The sequence below is a fragment of the Caretta caretta genome, chromosome 3 (assembly GCF_965140235.1).
Source record: "Caretta caretta isolate rCarCar2 chromosome 3, rCarCar1.hap1, whole genome shotgun sequence".
In the NCBI taxonomy this organism is placed as follows: Eukaryota; Metazoa; Chordata; order Testudines; family Cheloniidae; genus Caretta; species Caretta caretta.
Genome location: NC_134208.1, coordinates 68,091,802 through 68,114,586, shown reverse-complemented (window position 1 = coordinate 68,114,586; position 22,785 = coordinate 68,091,802). Strand labels below are relative to the sequence as shown.

General features: G+C 41.0%; 1 protein-coding gene across 3 annotated transcripts in view; it reads right to left on the bottom strand.

The window, feature by feature from the left end:
- CFAP206 (cilia and flagella associated protein 206) overlaps positions 1-22,785 on the bottom strand; it is a 46,959-nt gene that overhangs the window by 20,591 nt on the left and 3,583 nt on the right. For all 3 annotated transcript variants that reach the window (XM_048845045.2, XM_048845041.2, XM_075126568.1), the window contains exons 3-12: positions 20,642-20,750; positions 20,322-20,405; positions 19,573-19,663; positions 16,876-17,064; positions 16,220-16,378; positions 11,913-12,121; positions 10,944-11,063; positions 8,504-8,702; positions 2,113-2,253; positions 285-478 (exon numbers count right to left, since the gene is read on the bottom strand). In XM_048845045.2, the coding sequence (XP_048701002.1) occupies positions 285-478; positions 2,113-2,253; positions 8,504-8,702; positions 10,944-11,063; positions 11,913-12,121; positions 16,220-16,378; positions 16,876-17,064; positions 19,573-19,663; positions 20,322-20,405; positions 20,642-20,750 (1,495 nt within the window). The remainder of the gene's footprint in view (positions 1-284; positions 479-2,112; positions 2,254-8,503; positions 8,703-10,943; positions 11,064-11,912; positions 12,122-16,219; positions 16,379-16,875; positions 17,065-19,572; positions 19,664-20,321; positions 20,406-20,641; positions 20,751-22,785) is intronic.

The window sequence follows — 22,785 nt, the reverse complement described above, 5'->3', positions numbered from 1 at the left end:
GGCCCTGCCCCTCCCACATGTAGAATTTAAGGGTGAACAATTTCTCTGAGGTGATGCCCCTCATCTATACACCAAAGAGTAGGATTTGCTGAATCCCCACATACTCTCTTTGCTGGGTAGGGGATTACCTATATCCTCAGACAAAGTATTGTCTCCATAAAACACATTTTTCTATGTCCCACTAATTCCAGTTTGACCAGGTCCCAGCACCCTTCAGTGAATCAAAAGGACAGATAGGTCAGTGTCACATCACCTATTCAACAGGGGATGTAAGCGGTAAATACCTGTGAATAAGGAGCAAGGGATTCAAACTGATGATGAAGCTCAAGCAGCTGAATAAGTTCAGCACATTCTTTTGCTTTTTCTCCAATCAACTGAATGAATGTATCTGGGTTTTGGGCAAAAACATATGCTGATTCCTTGGAACTGAAAGCATAATATTTCTCCTTATGTTTCAAAATTCCAACAGCAGGATTTCCTAACAAATAAAGCAAAAACAAGAGTGAACCAATAAATCATTCAACACACAGGGCTCCTATAATTATGAGTATACATTTCCCTCAACCAGCTCTAACTCCATCACTTTTGGAATTGTAACAGAACCTACAATCTAAACCTTTTTCAAAATTAAGAAATCCTCTCCATTACATAGTAGAATCAGATACAGTGAAAGTCAGCTTCTACAAACCATCAGAACTGATGATGACCATCTCACACTCAGTTCCCCGGGAGGGATAATGATATCTATCTCCTTTGTAAAGCACTTTGAAATGTACTGGTGAAAAGTGCTAGATATTATTATAGTCTGGATCATGCTTAAATTACAACTAGAAAGACTACTCAGACTTTATCATCCATATCTATCAAGTTAATATAAAATATGTTCCCTTCCATTTATGTTGCACATATAGGCAAATGTCTGTCCTGCAAATTTCCTGTGTAAGATTGATTGTAATTTAATTACTCTTTTATGCCAAAGGACAATACTAAGTAGGTCAGGAAATTGAACTACCATTAAAGAAGTCTTGTTTTTACTGCTACAAACAGTGGTATTTTGCCCCCATGCCCTCAAAAAAACCAAAACCAAACCATCAGTTATACCGAAAGAAATGACAGGATTACTAAAAAGTATCACCAAAAAAGATGAGCAGGTAGAGACCTGGGTTCCCTCTAATTTTTCCCATCCAAGTGCGGAACGAATTTTATTATGTCCACCAATATGGAAGTGATGTGTGACATATCACCTCCATATTGATACACATAACAAAATTCATGTGGTGGGGTGGGGCTGAGGGGTTCAGAGTGTGGGAGGGGCTCAGGGCTGCGGCAGAGGGCTGGGATGCGGGGGGGGTGAGGGCTCCGGCTGGTGGTGTGGGATCTGGGGTAGGGCTGGGGATGAGGGGTTTGGGGTGCAGTGGGACTCCCCGGGGTTACAGTGGGGAGAGAGGACTCCTCCCCCCAGTTCTCTCTCCCCACAGCAGCACCTGGGTTTGTGGGGGGAGAGGCACCTCTCCCCCGGCTGCAGCAGATCCAGGCCCGGCTGGGTTGGGGCTGGGGCACCTGTCCCCCAGCCACAGCAGGTCCAGGCTGGGCTGGCTCAGGGCTGGGGGAAGGGCACCTGTCCCCTGCCTGCGGCAGGTCCAAGGCTGGGCTGGGTCAGAGGAGCGGCACCACAGCAGGTCCGGGGAGAGGCATCTCTCTCTGCCACAGCCCTGAGTGCCTACACAGTGCTTAATAGCCAGCTGTGCGGCCGCACAGCTGCCCAGCTTAGAGGGAACTTAGGTAGAGACATATTTGAGCTGGAAAGGTTGCTGGGACGAAAGGTATGAACAACATAGCCAAGTCCAGAACATATGGTTATATGAACACTAATTATAATTTCACACACACTCAAAAACACAGAGGATTATTAGAACTACACATTAGGTATAAAGTGCAAAAGTGTTCAATGAATTATTCTAGTTTGCATGTTTGCACAGAAGGAAACACACGAGTATATGTCTTTAAATGTACTTTTTTGCTAATGTATGCATATTTACAGTAAGAACAAATTCTTCTAACTCTAGGCACCAATAATACAAATAATAATATTAATAATAATACAGAACACACCTGGGAGGAGGAGGCCATCTTTTTCAGCAAGTGTGTGAGCACAAAACCCACGGTACTGGATTAACAACTGATCAAAATTAGATGTGGTTTCTGGAAAAAGCCACTCTTGTTCCTTGAAATCAGAAACATTTACTTTGATTCCTGAAAGAGAATTTGGCAAAGGAAAGATGACAATAAAATACATGATGCCTAAAAGGTGATTTAATGGGAATCTCAAAGGGAGTTCAATCATGCTTTAACACATTGTGGCCTGAAGTGTTGAACGCCCACAGCTCCACTGGTTTCCACAGGAGCGGGAACACTTAGCACTTTTGAAAATCAGGCCCCGGTTCACCATGGCCTACTTATTTTTTGGTGGTAGACTGCCTCCAGGCATTCTAGTAGTGTAGGTTTTCCTTGGAAGCACATGGCCACAAACAGAAGGTAAAATCTAATAATTTCAGCCATTGTTTTAAACTCACCCATTTGTTTCAAATCCACTACAGCAGAACTTGGTTAATTGGTAGCGACAACTCCCTGAACAAATATTTCTGATAACCTAATATCCCTAATGAATTAAACTGTTCTTTTTTTCCATCTCAGAGGTTTCAGAAGGCATAAACAGACAAAGCAAAACACAAGGAATCCTGAATTATTAAAGTGCAGGGCATTTCTAAAATCAATAGTTTCAGAGTAGTAGCCGTGTTAGTTTGTATTCGCAAAAAGAAAAGGAGTACTTGTGGCACCTTAGAGACTAACAAATTTATTTGAGCATAAGTTTTCGTGAGCTACAACGATGAAGTGAGCTGTAGCTCACGAAAGCTTATGCTCAAATAAATTTGCTAGTCTCTAAGGTGCCACAAGTACTCCTTTTCTTTTTTCTAAAATCAATGTGGCATTTTAACTGGATGTATTTATATACATACTTTAATAATAGGTAAAGCTGTACTTTATGATATAAATTCATACCTATACTCAGGCCCTCTCAGAGGTCCAGAGAGGCCTGGGCTACTTCCAGCTTTTGAGGTCCCTAGCCATAATAAAAATAAAAAATGATGACACATGAAAACAAAATACGGCACCAAAGAAAAGAGTGAGACATAATTTGAATATTTTTTTTATTTAACAAATGCTTTTCTAGCCTTTTTCTGTGCAAATGCACTAATTATTGATGAAAAATCTAGCTTTCGTGCAATGTCGCAGTTGATATTAAGCATGGCGAGCCCATTCAAACGCTCTTGTCCCATAGTTGAATGGTGATAGTTCTTTACCTGCTTCAACATGTTGAAGGTGCGTTCACCTGAGCCACTGATGTAGGCAAACACAAAAATACGCAATGCAATTATGATATTAGGAAACACCCCAGAGAGTCCAAGTTCGAGTATTTCTTGAAGCAATTCCTTTGGCTTGAAATCCAATTTAAAGTTCGTGGAATATATTCGTTTGAGGAAGATGACCTCAACACTGAGATCTTTTGAGATTTCTTTGTTGTACTGTTGCTGAAATCGTTCAGCTGCAGAAAGTAGATCTTCATTACTCTGTCTGTTGAACTGCCAAAGAAATCCCAAAAGGGTACGAATTAGTCACAGTGACTCAAATCGACATGTAAGACCTGATTGAATAGAGTCAATGAAGACAAGGAAGACATTGACCCCATCATGCTGCTCGGCATCAGATTCAGTAGGTAAGTTGCGATTGGTGAGGAACTCAGATGAAATGCCAATATTCTGTCCTACTAATTTGGACTCAGTCAGGATCGCATGCCATTGTTCACGAATCTGTTGAATGTCATTGATAAGACTTTCAACATTATCCCTCTCAACATCAAGTGTGGCACTGTGTGCTTCAATTACCAGATTAGTTTGGTGGATCATTGTAAGTAGCTTCATCTACAAAGATGATATCAGAATGCATTCAAATTTGGACATGTGCTTCTGAATAGACTGAAGTTCAGTTTGAGCCTGTGCAGTGAGATTGAGAGATTGAGAGATTCAAGCTCATTTAAAGCCTTTGTCACGGAATTCAAATGCTGCACAACTGGTTGAACACCATCAATCCGTGCAGACCATCTAGTTTTGAACATCGCATGCAGTGAAACAGGAAGATATTGCTTCAGAATTTCTCACCTTTGTGGACTGCTACTGAAGATATTGTACATTTCCTGAAAAGTTCCAAAGTAAGTAATTGCCTCCTTGCACAATTGCACAAGGAGTAATTGCCTCCTTGCACAGTCAACACCTAAAAGGTTTAGTGTGTGGTTTCTACAGCTGGAGAAAATACAGTTTGAATTATGCTCAGGCAGAACTGCTTGTACACCTTTGTACTTCCCCACCATATTAGATCCATTGTCATAGGCTTGACCAATGCAGACTTGAAAATCTAACTTAAAACCTTCTAGAATTGCTAGTACTTGAGCAGCAATTTCTTTTCCAGTTTTTCTCGTGAAATTATCAAACAAAATAAACCTTTCTTCAAATGAAAATTTTGAGCTATCTACAATCTTAACATATCGAATAAGCATAGTAGTCTGTTCCTTGTGAAAACAATCTGGAGTGGCATCAACAATGATTGAAAAATACTTGACATTTCAAATCTCATCAAAAAGTGTTTGTACGAATGACACACAACGCTCAATAAACTCATTTTGTATGCGTGTGGAGAGATAATGGACTCGCATGCTCTTTTGACTCTCTTGCGATTCTCGAACATGTTTAACATGCTCTGATAAAAGTAGGTCATATTTGCTGAGGAGCTCAACTATGTCTAGAAAGTTTCCATTTGCACGATTACCAGAACGTTGACTGGAACCAAAGAAAGCCAATCCCCGCTCAGAAAGAAAAAGGATGACATTCAGGATGTGGTCAAGAAGTTTTTTCCAGTTATTAGTTTCTGTAGAGAGTTCAATCAAGAGTAAATTCTCAACTGAACTTTCAGCTGATGCTGCCCTACTGGATGATTTCCATGTAACATAGTTTTCTTTGTGTGACGCTGAACTCTCATGTGATGGTATTCGGTCTTTCAATTTTCTCCAACCTCTGTTGATTCTCCATCCTGACTGATCAGAGAGAACTGATGCATTTGCAGCACTTTTGTTCAAAATGAAGCAGGGTGAACAGTACAGAGATTGTTTTTCCTCACTCCAGCATAACCAGTCTCTTTGTGCAGGTCTCACCATTTGGAAGAGTTTTTGTCAGCAGACGAGTAGAGAAAGCATGATTATCAGCATCTCGTGGAATGTTATTTGGAATTTCAAAACAACTAATTTAAAGAAAAGATTGCATTTGGGCAGCATTGCTCTTGTCATAATTCCAATGTCAGTCACAGTCAAACCTGTAGTACTCATGAATTGCTCTTGCTGCATAAAATCTACATCTTCCTGTTGATGTTGAGTTTCTTGATAGTACACAGGATCTTCTGCTGCATCTGTTACTGTTGGCACATCTCCTTCTTGACTACTGTCCTCATGTTCAGATATTGGCAATGAATTATCACCTGTTGCAGTTGCAGAGTTTTCATTATCTGTAGCATTGTTTGTTGGATAAGGTGTGTTTTCTAGTGGTTTGAGAAATGAAGATATTGGCTTTGAGCTCGTAGCTGCTGCTTCACTCAGCTGTTTTTGCCGTCTCTTGCTTGCACCACTTTCAAATCTCCTCTTCATAGTAATCTATTTGGTCAATATGTAGCCTATCCACACTTGAAATATTCTGCTGTAAATAAGTAGCTTATCTACATTTGAAATCTTCTACTGTAAACATGTACACAAATGCTGAATGGTACACAAATACTGAAAAGACTTAAAATGAAGGAATACTAATTAAGAACACAAAATGAAACAGTCAGACAGGTTATTATCCTTATCATGGAATCAACACTGGAGCATGCAAGGTATAATGTAATAGGCTGAACTGAAGACAAAGGGATGACATATATATAGTAAACACAGACACGGATACAGACAGAAGGATAATGTCCACAAATTTCAAATGTGTGTCCTCACAAAACTCACTGTACACGATTGTCCTCACACATTTTCACCTTGAATCTGGGCCTATAGACTACGAAAGCCTAGGATAATGGCCAAGCTACCAAGCTAGGGCTCAACCAACCAACCAGTCACCTCTTTTAGCTACCATATGAAGATAATAATGAGGAATTCTCACACATAAATAATTCCTTAGTCAACTAGACGTAAAACTATAAAGACACTAAAATGTAACAATTCTCTTCCTTTCAACATGCACTTGATCCAGCACCAGCCACTAGTAGTGGTTTGTTTATATAATCAGCTGATCTAGAGGACACGTTCATCACAGTCTAATCTTGGGCCAAATGGATATATTTTTATTAATATTTATTAACATTTTTAACTCTTTAATATGACAAAATCCATATCAGTTAACAAAAAAATTATGTCTTTTACGAAATCACATCTTTTATTTGCTTAAATTTGCAGCTCTAAGCTGAGAGAGCGTGTCACATTTTGGTCTGATTGGAATGCGCATAACAACAAGTTGTGAAACTTATCAAATGCCAAAAACTTAACAAGTGTCTAAATTTGAGGCCCCCTTTGAGCTTGAGGCACAGGCCAAATGGCCCTCCTGGCCCCACCTCTGATTGGCTCCGCCTATACTGAAGACTCTTTTTAGTATTTATTGTTTATATTATCATAGAATTGTAGGACTGGAAGAGACCTCAAGAGGTCATCTTCCACTCATGGCAGGATTAAGTATTATCTAGACCACCCCTGACAGGCGTTTGTCTAGCCTGCTCTTAAAAATCTCCAATGACAGATATTCCACAACCTCCCTAGGCAATTTATTCCAGTGCTTAACCACTCTGACAGGAAGTTTTTCCTAATGTCCCACCTAAGCCACTCTTGTTGTAATTTAAGACCATTGCTTCTTACCCTTTCCTCAGAGGTTAACAAGAACAATTTTTCTCACTGCTCTTTGTAACAACCTTTTATGTACTTGAAAATGTTATCATGTTCCCTCGCAGTCTTCTCTTCTCCAGACTAAATAAACTCAATTTTTTCAATCTTCCCTCATAAGTCATGCTTTTTAGACCTTCAATCATTTTTGTTGCTCTTCCCTGGACTTTCTCCAATTTGTCCCTATCTTTCCTGAAATATGGCTCCCAGAACTGGACACAATACTCCAGTTGAGGCCTAATCAGCATGGAGTAGAGCAGAAGAATTACTTCTCGTGTCTTACTTACAAGACTCCTGCTAATACATTCCAGAATGATATTTGGTTTTTTTGCAACAGCATTACACTGTTGACTCATATTTAGCTTGTGATCCACTATGACTCCCAGATCCCTTTTTGCAGTACTCCTTCGCTGGCAGTCATTTCCCATTTTGTATGTGTGCAACTGATTGTTCCTTCCTGAGTGGAGTACTTGGCATATGTCCTTATGGAATTTCATCCTATTTACTTCAGACCATCTCTCCAGTTCATCCAGATTATTTTGATTTTAATTCTATCCTCCAAAGCAACCCCTCCCAACTTGGTATCGTCTGCAAACTTTAGAAATGTATTCTCTATACCATTATCTAAATCATTAATGAAATTACTGAACAGAACTGGACCCAGAACTGATCCCTGCAGCACCCCACTCAATATGCACTTCTGGCTTGACTGTGAACCACTGATAAGTACCTCTAGGAATGTTTTTCCAATTAGTTATGCACCCACCTTATAGCAGCTCCATCTAGGTTGTATTTCCCTAGTTTATTTAACATAGCACCCAGTTGCTCCAATAGGAATCAGGGTCCCATTTTGGTAAGTATTATGGGAAAATATATGAAGATATCTCAAGGTGCTTACAAGTTTAACATAAAGAACAATTTAGTAGCTTATGTCATAGGAGTAACTTTAAAAATTGCATCTGAATTCCATCTCACATGCTCTTCCCAAGAGTATTACTAGCAAAATTTCAACTACAGCAGTGACAGGGTCTTAGATGAAAAAGGTCTGATCTCACACCTACAGAAATTAGTGGCAAAGTGTCCATTGACTTCACGGGGAACAGCAGCAGTCCCAGGTATAGCAGCACACTGATAATGTAGAATAAATAGTAGCACTATCCCAGGGAGCAGGTATTGGCGTCCGAGCACTGTTTTCCTCTCAGTTTTCAGAAGATGTGTACCAATTATATGTAAACCATGTTTTCATCAAGAAAGTAAGAGTCCAGTTCTGTAAAGCATTAAGTGCTCATATGTAGTCCTGAGCACCCAAAAATTCTGTTGCCCTCAATAGGACTATTGGGTAAGGACCCCTATGTCAATAAAGATTTTCAGGGTCAGGTCCTGCTTTAGATAGGAATGTTGCTCTTTTTAGAAACAGGATTTAAGTCACAAAATCATACAAGGACTCAAACAGGAAAAAGGAAATGTGATAACTTTCAGTACCCATGGTTTCCTTTATCCTTTGCTCATCATTCTTCACAGTCACTCCTTCGAGAAGCGACTCCATCACATCATCAGGAAAGAGTTGTGCATGGATTCCCAAGAACTGCTGTAGACTGACTGTCAAATTAGTCAGGAAACTCAGCAGCAATATCTCATCCTGAAAGCTCGTCCAGAGGTTAGATAGTGCAAGAAAGATAGGCTAGAAAATAATAAGAAAGACCTGAAATCTACATTTGCTTTGTCTGTATAATTAAACAAATACTGTAAACAATAGTCACAAATACAACTGTTAAACACAAGGGGCCCAATCCTGCATGCCCTCTGCACTCAGAAATCCCAGTGAAGGGCTTGCAAGATCAGGCCCAAATCCTAGAAACCATTTAAATTTACTTTAAAAGTAATAAAAACATTTTGGGGAAACATTGGAGGCAGTTTTCTGAATTATATTGGAAAAGAGTCTCTCCTCCTCCCCACAAATATAATAATATAAATGCAAAATGAAAAGATAGGCAGAGGAAGGCAATAAAGAAGAAATTCCTGTATTCAGGTTAACTATAAAAAGAAACACAAACAGACCTAGGCATAGACAAATTTCAGCCTTTGTTCCTCTCATTTTCCCTCAGTCCCAAAACAGTTTAGTACAGATACAGATTTCAAAGACAATTGGAGAAAATGGGCCTGTTGTAACATATTTGAAATCACTGAGGAAATGGCCAGTAGAAAATAATTACATTCTTGACTATGCCGAATAAATTTTGAATGTTAACACAGGCATCTTCAAGTTTTCAGATCTTAGCACAGTAGAAAAGGGCTCCCTCGACATCAGGAATACATTCAATGAACTTAAAATTCATCCTAGCACATTAGCATTCATGTTAATGGAGCCATGATAAGAATTGTTATGGGAGTTAGCTCTGTTGTTCATCAGCATCACTATCATGAAATGCTATGGACACAAGAAATGAAAACAGAGGAATGACAGCAAAATAATTTTTACTGCAAATAGTATCATAACCTTCTGTAACTCAATTGTTGGAAAATGAGTGAGCCTACTCTATACTCTAAAATGCTTGTCTGCTACATTCTCAATCCAGACCCTGTGCTACAAATGCTGAATTAAAAAATCTCCTGATGCTCTTACACAATACAACTTCTCTGCAGCAATTTGAAGACAAGTAGGATTAAGTGGTCTTGTGATGGGGAAAGTTCTACCTGCAAGAGCACAGATGGAATCAAGTATCTTGTACATATTCTGTTGCTAACAGAAGTGAAGAAAACAGGCAAATAACATGGTACATAGAAGCTATTCAAGAAAGGAAATCTATGGTAAACTCCTTAGGACAGGGATGATGTGTCTTCTTGTTTGCTTGTAAAGTGACAAGTATGTTTTTGGCCCTCATAATAAAAATGAACAGTATAGGGAGAGAGAAGACAAAGAGAAAGAATTGCTCTGGGTAGCAGGATAGAAGAAAGGGGTGTCTGCTAAAAGGACAGGATTTGTAAGATCAACGGGCATATAGAAACAGCTACACTGGATCAGACCCAAGAGGCATCTAGTCCAGTATCCTCTCTTTGACAGTGGGCAGCACCAGATGCTTCCCAGGAAGGTATAAGAACCCTAAAGAAGGTAGATGTGGGATAATCTGTCCCCCCACATTAGGTCTCATGAGGCTCTCTAACAGTTAGAGATTTACTTAAGCCATGAAGCATGAGGTTTAAGATCCCTTCCAAAATGTTTATTATAACTAATTATGACAGAAAGTGGACAAGATAGTGACTACTTTATTACATATCTTCCCAGCTAAAAATAAGAACCCAAATAAGAATGACCATGTGTAGGTTTGCACAGCCCTAGTTTCAAAATAATATGGATAGAAGACTCTGAGCCAAGGCTATTCCAACATAATGCAATAGTGAAGCATCATTAACTTAAAACTCTCATCTCTGAATATTTCTACCTACTATTGTTACAAGTAATATTTAAGGCTACTTTAAAGAAAAGGAATAGAGAAAATCTATTTTTAGAGCTATTCTATGCATTTAACATCACTTTTGGCATAATCATTTTCTCTATTCACCTAGAGTTAGTTTTCCCTGTTTTTATGTCTTTCGCAAAGCAACAGGAAAGAAAAAGAAATATTAAAAAAAATAGGAAAATATGTTTGTAAAACCACAATTATCAACTCAAAGCAGGTGTAATAACAAATCCTTTTAACTTTTTTAAAGCAAATGAATAGATGTCAAGGTAGCTGTGTCTGTGGAACACTATTAGACAGATACAGAAAATAAGATCTTTTTTCCTAATTCAACATGAAATTTATGTGAACCATGTCACATGATACTGCAACATAAATATTATGTTAGTATTGTAGACAATAAAAGTGATTTTTCTCATTTGCTTTTGTTCAGAAAATAATACTTTTGCATTTCAAATGCTTACGAAAACTTGTGACGTAGGTACAGCAGTCTTTGCTTTAACAGTGTTTTTTAACTGCTCTATTTGTGCTGCAAACTGCTTGTCCATCATTTCAACTTCTCGTGCACACGTGATCACATCAGACTGGAAAGAGAACATACCTCAGGTAAGGATACAGTCACAGAAAAATAAATAGCTATCAGAAACTATTTGGGTATTTGCATTCTGCCTCTTTTTGGGCAGTTATATTTTAAGGGGTGGCATGCAACCTAACTTCTAAATAGAGTCAGAATTTTACAGCCAGAAGGGACCACTAGATCATCTCGTCTGACCTCCTGTAGATCACAGGTCCCCAACACCATCCAGCACCCACCCACATACTAAACCCAACAACTGAAATCAGAGCAATGTATTACAACCCACAGGAGACTAGACCAGTATGTGCCACATGCAGAGAACAGGAGGCCCCCACAATGGCAGGAAAATCATTAAATGAGATATACTCAAATACTCCTGGAAAGTGACCCATACCCACATGCTGCAGAGGAAGGCGAAACCCCCCAAAGGTCACTGCTAATCTGACATGAGGGAAAATTCCTTCCTGACCTCACACATGGCAAACAGCTAGACCGTGAGCATGTGAGCAAGAACCAGCCAGTCAAGTGCCTGAGAGAGAGAATTCTTGGTGTCAACTCATAGCCTTGGCCTTCCCCCTCCAATGTCCCATCTCCAGCAGTGTCCATTCCTGATGCTTCAGAGGAAAGAGATAACATTGGGGATGTGTAAAATCCCTTCCTGACCCCTGCAGGTGGCCGGCTGAATCCCTGAAGCATGAACTTTTAACATATCATTCTAGCTGCACAGCTCAAACACAGCACCAGGATTTCTTTCCTCAAACATATACCCCTATTTTACTTTGTAAAATGCAATTTACGCTGAAATTTCATATTAAGATATCCTAAAGAATCCATAAGATATAATGTGATATCTCACCAGAATGATGCAGAGGAAGGCTTCATGTTGTCTCACATTGAAAAGTGCTTCCTTTAACATAGATAATCTAGATTCTATATTTCTGTGTGGGCTCTCATGCTTCATTTCCAAGACAGCTGTGTAGCGGTATGCCAGATCTTGGGAGGCACGAAGCTCTGCATCAATAGGCTGCGTGGCTGCTGGGATGGCTTCATTCAGAATAGCTGGCACTATTTATGCAGATTTAGTATGAGATACATAGGAAGGTAACAGATATAGAAACACATCATGGTAATCATGCTTGATAGTTAATATTTTCAGTTCAATACTTTGATCAGAGGAATCCTCCAACAGATTTCTGAGTGCAAGCTCTTATTCTGAGACATCACACATTTCCAAAATTTGTTCACAAGACCCAACCATTACATACATTGCTGGTCAAATGGTTTTTACCAATGACAACTATACTGTGAGGAAAATACTACAGTATAGTCTATGACAGAGGTGGGCCACATCTGGCCCGTGGGACCCTCCTGCCCGGCCCCTGAGCTGCTGGCCCGGGAGGCTAGGCCCTGGCCCTTCCCCGCAGCTCCCGCTACCCCGCAGCCTCAGCACACCGCACTGCCACTGCAATGCTCTGGGCGGCCGGGCAGCACAGTTGCAGAGCCGCGGCCTGACCCAGCCACCGGTGCTCCAAGCAGCGTGGTAAGGGGGCAAGGGCTGGGGGTGGATTGAGGGCAGGGGAGTTTGGGGGTGTGGTCAGGGGTCGGGGGTGTGGATAGGGGTCGGGGCGGTCAGAGGGCGGGGAACAGGGGGGTTGGATGGGGCAGGAGTCCCGGGGGAGCCCTCAGGGGGAAAGAAGCAGGGTGGGAGGGGGGTCAGATTGGAGGTGATGGCCAGGCCATGCCTGGCTGTTTGGGGAGACACAGCCTCCCCTAACCGGCCCTTCATACAATTTTGGAAACCTGATATGACCCTCAGGCCAAAAAGTTTGCCCGCCCCTGATCTAGGATTATGGAAAATTAGCTTTTCAGAAGGTCTTGGTTCAATATTGGGCTCTTCCAAAATTGTGTGCGTGACTCTGGGTAAATCACTTATGTGCCTCTGTTTCCCCATCTGTGAAACTGGGATAATAATAATTAAAGGTGTTATGGGAATGAATTAATTCACATTTATGAGATGCTCACATAGTATGGTAATGGGTCTATATAAGCCCAGAAAAAGATAAAAATATAATATTGCTGATTAAAATGAACTATTTTTGTTCTTACTGGACATGGCACATTACAAAAAAACCACAAAATTCCATAAGCTGCCCAATGGGAGTCCAAAATCTTTGAACTGATGGTTTTATAATTAACTCTTCTTCCTTAGAGCCTCATTATCAAAGGAGGGTGTAAACAGGCGTGCATCCACTACATTCTACATTTGGATGTGCAAATAGACATCTGCACATGCAAAAGAGATAAGTGTGCACACTCAGAGCAGACAGTTGTGTCATGTGGGGTTTTATTATGCATTCCTCTTTATATGTGACTTAACACTAAAACATAGAAAAGCAGCAGAAGCAGTGTGTTGTAGTGGTTAGACTCAGAGAGACGATCTGAGTGGCAAAACTGTTGATTTCTATCCAGTCAGCTCTGCCCACAATTTCCTGTATGATCTTTAGAAAAATCACATAAAACTCTTCAATTAATCTCTATTTTTCAATCTGTAAAGAGGGGTAATAATGCTGTATATACCTTTGTGAAGAGCACTAAGAACCTTGAATTAAAGGTGCTCTAAGTGCAAAGTATTATCTCGATTATCGAAATAATCAGTAGCATAGTTGATTATTTGCATGTTCACAACTCACAGTACATGTTATTATTTATTTTTGTATAACATCATTCATTCAGAGGTATTAGAACATTTTACATATAGTGTCTTAGCCTCTACATGGAAATACAATTAAACTACGTAGATTACAATATATCATATATATTGCAATTTTATTTCTATTGAACAGCCATTTAAATAATAATTCTGATACGTTTAGCAATGAAATATTTAATAACGTTGGTTGATTGCAGGGTGCAGGGCTCAACAGACGTGGGGCTCACTTCTGGCTTATGTCCCTAAAGCTCATGCTTCAGGGTTTCAGTTGGCCACCAGCAGGGGTCAAGAAGGGATTCCTCCCCATTGCCCCTGCATTTTGAGAGGGTTTTTTTAAAAAAATTTCCTTCTTCTGAAGCATCAGGGATAGCAACAACTGGAGACAGAGCACTGGGTAGGCCAGGGCTATGAGGCGGCATTTGAACATTCTCTCTCTCAGATGCTTGGCTGGCTGGTTCTTGCTCATATGCTCAGGGTCTAACTGATTCCTATATACATGGAGCCAGGAAAGAAATTTTCCAACATCAGATTGGCAGTGACCTTGGGGTTTTTTTGCCTTCTCTGCAGCATGTGGATGTTGGTCACTTACTTGCCAGAATTATCTGGGTCTCTATCATTTAATCATTTCCCTGCCCCTGCAGGGGCCTCCTGCACTGGTGCACCTTGGTCCTTCCTATTTTCTGTGTGTGCCACATAATAGTTTAGTCTCCAGTGGCTCTCATTTAGTTTGGTGTCATTTCTGTTGTTGGATTTAGTGTGCAGGTGCTGGGTGGTGTTGGTGACCAGTGATATACAGGAGGTCATACTAGATGATCTAGTGGTCCCTTCTGGCTTTAAACTCTATGACTCTATATTTTAAGTTTCAGAGGAACAGCCGTGTTAGTCTGTATTCGCAAAAAGAAAAGGAGTACTTGTGGCACCTTAGAGACTAACCAATTTATTTGAGCATGAGCTTTCGTGAGCCACAGCTCACTTCATCAGATGTGTACCGTGGAAACTGCAGCAGACTTTATATACACACAGAGAATATGAAACAATACCTCCTCCCACCCCACTGTCCTGCTGGTAATAGCTTATCTAAAGTGATCAACAGGTGGGCCATTTCCAGCACAAACATCAGCCTAATAACATCAGCCACACTATCAGAGGCTCGTTCACCTGCACATCCACCAATGTGATATATGCCATCATGTGCCAGCAATGCCCCTCTGCCATGTACATTGGTCAAACTGGACAGTCTCTACGTAAAAGAATAAATGGACACAAATCAGATGTCAAGAATTATAACATTCATAAACCAGTCGGAGAACACTTCAATCTCTCTGGTCACGCAATCACAGACATGAAGGTCGCTATCTTAAAACAAAAAAACTTCAAATCCAGACTCCAGCGAGAAACTGCTGAATTGGAATTCATTTGCAAATTGGATACTATTAATTTAGGCTTAAATAGAGACTGGGAGTGGCTAAGTCATTATGCAAGGTAGCCTGTTTCCTCTTGTTTTTTCCTACCCCCCCTCCCCCCAGATATTCTGGTTTAACTTGGATTTAAACTTGGAGAGTGGTCAGTTTAGATGAGCTATTACCAGCAGGAGAGTGAGTTTGTGTGTGTATGGGGGTGGGGGGGAAGTGAGAAAACCTGGATCTATGCAGGAAATAGCCCGACTTGATTATGTAAAGAGTTGTCACTTTGGATGGGCTAGCACCAGCAGGAGAGTGAATTTGTGTGGGGGGGTGGAGGGTGAGAAAACCTGGATTTGTGCTGGAAATGGCCCACCTGTTGATCACTTTAGATAAGCTATTACCAGCAGGACAGTGGGGTGGGAGGAGGTATTGTTTCATATTCTCTGTGTGTATATAAAGTCTGCTGCAGTTTCCACGGTACACATCTGATGAAGTGAGCTGTGGCTCACGAAAGCTCATGCTCAAATAAATTGGTTAGTCTCTAAGGTGCCACAAGTACTCCTTATATTTTAAGGAGGGAGTCAAAAATAAGAGCAACAAGGAAGTTTAGCCATCTCTTTGGACTTACTATTTTGGGCTATCTGGCTGCACACTCAAAAAGATTCCAGTCCATCAGTTTACATCATTATAGTTATCTAAACAACTAGAAGGGCTCAAGATTTAAGAGATTTTTGAGTATTCAAGAAGAATCGGGAGAAATTACCCTAAATTATCAGAATTTATGTATTTTCTGCCTCATGGATTTCTAACATCTCATGCAATATTAGATTAAAGGTATGCTCTACTGTAAATATTTTGACAGTACCATTTTGACATTTGCATTGATTGGCCTTAAGCATTACACAATTCATTCATCTAATGGTTTGTTTTCCCTTCAGGCTTACTGACACTGGGCCAATCCTGCTTATCTTGAGTAGCATGAAGTCATGGAGCTAGAGGCAAGAAAAGTCTTTCTTAGGGCTCATAATTTTAATTTAGTAATATACCTACAGTCATCAATGCCTTCTCCTCCTTTCCCACAGTCCTTGTTGAATAACCGAATTCCTGTGACAATCATGGTAAGTTCTTTCAGTTGTCGCTCTTTGTCCTTCTTGCTGAGAGAGAGAAAAACACCCAGCTCTGTCTGGGGAAACACACTCTGCAGGGCAGCTGAAAAGAGTTAAAAAATAACAGCATGTATAAGAATGAAACTGAAAATACTAGGGAAGCAAAACTAACTCCTCTTTATGGGTAGTTGTGAAAACAGAAAAGTGTATTCTAGATTTGGAGAGATGCTTAGGCATTCACAAATTAATAATTTTACCACACCTTTTGTTGGAGACTAGCAAATAACAAAACAGACAGGCTGATATGCTATCAAGCTATTTTATGCCATAGAAATGATTTAACTGAAATTCAGACTATTAGTAGCAAAAATTTTTAAAACTGCCACAATTTACAATATTTACTAGTATCTGGGCAATGGACATTTTAATGAAAGAGTTAGACAGCCTGATTCCTAACTTACACCAGTTTCACACCAGGAAACTCAACTGAAGTCAACAGAATTATTCCACATTTTTACATAGTGTCAGAGCAGCATCACGCCCAGACTTTATTTTCCCACAAGGGATGCCCAGTATCAGATACTTTGACTGATTACTGACCTGTTGCCTCCCTAACAACCTTGATGTCTGTAGGGGATCCGAGGCCAGATCGTAGCAGAACATAGCTAACAATCTTTCGATAAATGCTCTCCAGCTCTTCTCGTGTACGAGCACGATTATCTGTGATTTCTCTGCTCACAGGGGCCAGCCTGGCCTCTAGAATGCGATGCTGCTCATTAAGTAACTCAACTGGGAAGGAAAGATATTTGAGAAGTGCTACGTTACAGCCAAATATTATTCTCATTTTTGGTCTAACGTACGTAGAGTAACATAATTTTCACTGTACTGAACATGCTGTTTGTGTATTTTGGGCCTGCTCCAAATCTCAGTGGCTTTCGATCAGGCCCTTAGTTTTGCTAATTTTAAAAATCCACTATGAAAGCCAGTGCTAGGCAGCAAAATCTTTCAAATAATTTTCACAGTTTATCCTGATGCCCTATGAATGTCCCATGCTTCTCAGCTCTCCCTATCCCAAGAATATTGCATGTCACTGTGACTCTCGTTCTCCCCCTTCTCTTTTCCTGTTCCCACCCATACCTTCTCTGCCATTTTAAGTCACTGGGAGTGGGCACTGATCAGAGACAACATACTTGTCTTTGGCTATTATATATAAATATTGTATCTACCTAATTTACTGGGATTGTAATATTTGTATTTTATGAAATAATCTCTGGACTATGCAAACTCAATACATTTAAAATAGACGGTCCAATAATGCGGATCATTCTCAATTGTGAAAATCAACAAATGGACAAATTCTGCTCTCAGGTCACACAAGTCTAGAGTAACTGCACTGAAGTCAATAGACCAGTGTAACAGTGTAACATTGTAGACCAGTGTACATTGTAGACAATGTAAATGACCATTAATCAGCAGGGGAGTTGTAGACAAGGGATTTACAATTCTGTAACAAAGCACCACACAATGGGGATTCAGAGTAACAGCCCTGTTAGTCTGTATTCGCAAAAAGAAAAGGAGTACTTGTGGCACCTTAGAGACTAACCAATTTATTTGAGCATAAGCTTTCGTGAGTATGCATCCGATGAAATGAGCTGTAGCTCACGAAAGCTTATGCTCAAATAAATTGGTTAGTCTCTAAGGTGCCACAAGTACTCCTTTTCTTTTTACAATGGGGATTGTTCAACCCTGTGACTCAGCAAGGCCCATCAGGCATGCCTGGGCTAGTTTCTTTGCAGGGACACGGACTAAAGCTATGCCTACACTGCACTTTCATTGGTAAAACTTTTGTCGGTCAGGGGTGTGATAAAAAAACAGACCCCTGAGCGACAAAAGTTTTAATGACAAAAAGTGCCAGTGTGGACAGCACTTTGTCTGTGGGAAAGCTACTGCCCCTCGTTGGGGGTGGTTTTATTTTGCTAGCAGGAGAGCTCTCTCTTGCCAGCAAAGAGCAGCTACACACTGTACATTACAGCAGCCTGGCTATAGCAGCATAGTTGTGCCACTGTAAGGTACAAAGTGTAGACATAGCCTAAGGATATAAAATAAAGGACAGTGGCATTGTGCTTTTACCATTCTCCTCCCGCACCTACACTGGAAGCAACAAGAACGCTGGGAAGACAAAGTCTTGAACTGAGGAAACTGGTCTCAGACTTAAAGGGAAAACCTGTGTATTAAGGACTGTAAGCAACCTGTAACTTCCAATGGGGTGAGAAAACTGTTTGATCCAAATATTGTTCAGTCTAATAAGGTTCAGGATTTAGACTGCATGCTTACCTTTCATTTTTCTTGGTAACTATCTCTGACCTTTAGTGCCTACCACTTATAATCACTTAAAATCGATCTTTCTGAAGTTAATAAATCTGTTTTATATTTTACCTAAAACAGTGTGTTTTGGTTAAAGTGCTTGGGAAATCTCAGCTCAGATTACAAAGGCCAGTGTGTATCCTCTCCACACTGAGGGAGAGGCAGACCGGGTAATGAACTTACACTGGTCAGGCTTCCGACCAGGGCAATATAGTACAGTTCTGCGGTGCAAGGCTGGGGGCTTGGAAGGTGTGCTGGTTCCTTTCTCTGTGTGATTCCATGAGTGGCTCAGGAAGCATCCATGCAGTTTAGCTGGTTGCGGGGCTCCACATGCTGTTGTACTATGAAAACAGTGCCAGGAAGGGTTTGGTGCTTGTCGCTAGCAAAACATTGTGAGAGGGTGCCCAGGCTGGAGAGTTAAGGGGGTACAGTGGTATCCCAGTTCAGGTTTTACTCCAGGGAGCGTGTCACAGACCTATCCTATTATCTACCCAGGTTCTTACTGGAGCTCAAAATTTCACCAATTTAAAAAAAAAAAGGCAAGTCAAATGAGTTGAGATGCTGCATAGCCTAGTGGACTGAACACAGGCCTGGGAGCCAAATTCTCCTGAGTTCTTATTCCAGCTCTGCTCCTTACTTATTCTGTGGCCTTGGGCAACACTTTTGCCTCAGTTTTCCCACCTCTAAAACAGGGAAAGTAATACCTATCTCAAGGCATATTGTGATAATTCTTTTTTAAGTAGTAATTTAATTTACAGCCATATAGTTTTGCCTACACTTTCAAGTTCATTTTATTATCTTATTTTGCTTTGCTATCACGTGCATATAGTACGCTAATAAAGATTAATATTAAAATACAGATGAAACAATATAGTTAGATACAAGTTTTATTATCTGACACTCATATTTAATATTTGTACATATTAAAATTACCTCGGTCTGTATAATTCATATCAAAGTAAACTTGCATCTTAATAGTGTCCAGGGATGGATTTGCTGTGTCAAGAAGTCTACCAACACAGAGCTAAGAAGAGAGTTGTAAAAGTTAATACTTTTTAACCACTTAGAATTTTCTGAAACATCAATAACAATGTTACTATTTTGACAGCAGGAAGGGAGCCATCCTCTCCCCATTCTCCAGACAGAACATGATGAATAGGTATATACCACCCTAGGAAATGCAGAATCCACTCTTGACTACAGAACCATGAGAATGAAGTATGATGCTAGTTTTCAAAATGCTTTAAAGGAATCTTAGAAATTGATCAGGTAGCTAAAAATCACCAACTTACAAACTGGTATTATTTAGTATTTGTTAAGTGCTAATGTTCGGTGCTGTATAGACTAATTTTTTTTGTTCGGTGATGTATAGACAAATCTCCTACTCAGGACTTGTCTACACTGGCAATTTACAGAGCAACTTTCTCGCTCAGGGGTGTGAAAAAAACACACCCCTGAGAGCAGCAAGTTTCAGCGCAGCATAGAGGGAACTTAGTCTGACATGTGAGTGCTGGGAGCTATACCCCTCATAGAGATGGGTTTTTTACAGTGCTAGGAGAGCGTCCACACAAGCGGCAGCGCTTTAGTATGTTTTGTTACTATAAATACAGAGCAGATGTTTAAATTTTATTTCTACATAAGTATGTAAAGTTTCTGAACTTTTGGAGAATTTTCAGAATTACCTTAATAAGTTTTTGCACATCATTTTTTGTGAGGGTTCTATCTACATTAAACTCATTCCTTGGATCCAAAACGACAGCTTTCACCTGCAGATTAGCAAAAGATGTTATTGGGGGACTACTCACAGTGAGTAAAATTAAATCCTAGCAAGGCTAGAGCCTAAGAACAGAGTCTGAAAACTGTGGCCAATGTGCGCAACTGCTAAATCTTTATACTTGTCTGTTTAGTGAAAATTGTATTATTAATCTTAGGGGGATATTAACATGACCTGAAGGCATTTAAATAAAATAATCAACGGCTAAAATATTAATTTTGTTCTTACCATGAAAGCCACCAAGATTTCAGACACAGTTTGTCCTTTCATGGCACATTCTTGTCCTATTTCACGAATGATATTCTTTATGACACTTTCAGCCTGAGAGTGGGACATTCTGTACCAACAATATATTAACAGGTTTGATGTTTATTACAATGCATCATACATTTGTCTTTCATCCTCTGTTTTCCCCATTGCAACATTTGCTGAAGTAGTGAGATTACATATTCTCTTCTAGCACCTTAAGCCTCTTAAATTTTCAATAACAACTTGACTAGGTAGCAGAGATGATTTATGGTTCACTGGACCACAAGTGACAAGAATATTTCCAAACAATAAGAAACTAACACAAAACAAGATTTGAAGGAAAAATACAAAAGCTGATTATAAAGGTTTAACCCAGATAGCTTTTGTCTGACAGATGAAATATTTCTTATTAGCTGAACAGTACTAACTCAGCAAATCAACTCAAAAGCAGGTAAAAATGCATCAGCTTTAACAGAACAAAAATATTTTTCACATCAGCAGAGATTTCTTGGGAAGCTGAGGGAACAAAAATCTCACTACAGTCATTAACAGTACCTCTGACACCAGTGTTCCCTCTAATTTTTTACATCCATGTGCAGAATGAATTTTGTTATGTGCACCAATATGGAGGTGATGTATGGCAGGGATGAGGCTGAGGGGTTCACAGTGTGGGAGGGAACTAAGGGCTGGAGCAGAGGGTTGGGATGCGGGGACGGGGCGGGGGGGGGGAGTGTTGAGGGCTCTGGCTCAGGGTGAAAGCTCTGGGGTGGGGTTGGGGATGAAGGCTTCCAGGTGCAGGAGGGGGCTCAGGGCTGGGGCAGAGGGTTGGAGTGCGGTGGGATGAGGGCTCTGGCTGGGGGTGCGGGCTCTGGGGTGGGGCCAGGATGAGGGGTTTGGCATATAGGCTGCCCCAGGGCTGAGGCAGGGAGAGAGAGGACTCCCCCCAGCCCTTTCTCGCTGCTGAACCTCTCCCTGGCTCCCGCAGTTCCGGTGGGGCCGTGCTGGGCCGGTGAAGAGGCGCCTCTCCCCGGCCATGGCAGCTCTGGTGAGGCCAAGCTGGGCTGGTGGAAAGGTGCCTCTTCTCGTCCATGGCAGCTCTGGGGCACCTCTCCCCAGCTGTGGTAGCTTCAGTGGGTTGGGACGCCTCTCTCTGGCTGCAGCAGCTCCAGCTGGGCCGGGAGAGGGGCACCCTTCCCTGGCTGCAGCAGCTCCGGCTGGGTGGGGCTGGGGTGCCTCTCCCTGCATGCAAGGCCCTTGATAGCCTATTGCGCAGCCACGCAGCTTAGAGGGAACTTAGTCTGACACGTGAGGCAGAATTCTGACCAGGACAAGTAGATACCTTTTGTTTGTAGATTAATGGCAAATTATTGAATTACAGATTATGAACTCCAGGACTCCAATGGCAGTTCTGAGAACTTCTAGTTTTTCATGTGTTTAAGATATGAAATAAAAGTATTACTTAATTTGAGAGATTATTAGGAATTCCAATTATTTGGATCAGGGGACTGGCAAGAGGATGTTGAGCCTTCTACATCCTAAATTCAGCTTTAACTTGGTGACTGAATATTGTTATCCTCTGATGCATATTCAGTGTGAAGTGAGTGTTGGTCTCAGTTCAGTTCCTAGTTATCAGGAGCCTTCAATTAGAGCTTTGTTGAATAGGAATTTTTTTCGACATATTTTTGTGAAAAATTTGATTTTTTTCCTACAAAAATTCCAATTTTTTTTCCAATCAAGTCTTCCCACAATACCCTATGGTTGGCACCAAATCACATCTTTCTTAGAAGTCTCAGAAAAGGTCATGGAAATGTAACTACACTCATACCCTATAGGGCAGGGGTTGCCAAGCTGAGCCTGAGAAGGAGCCAGAATTTACCAATGTAGATTGCCAAAGAGCCACAGTAATATGTCAGTAGCTCCCCCCGCTTCTAGCGCCTCCCACCCACCGGTCGCCCCGCCAATCAGCACCTCCCCCTCCCTCCCGATCAGCTGTTTTGTGGCATGCAGGAGGTTCGGGGGGGGGAGGAGCGAGGGCACAGCAGGCTCAGGGCATGGGGTTGGGAAAGGTGAAGTTGGGGCAGGGCCTGTCACAGAGCCAGGAGATAAGCAGTGAACACCCCCTG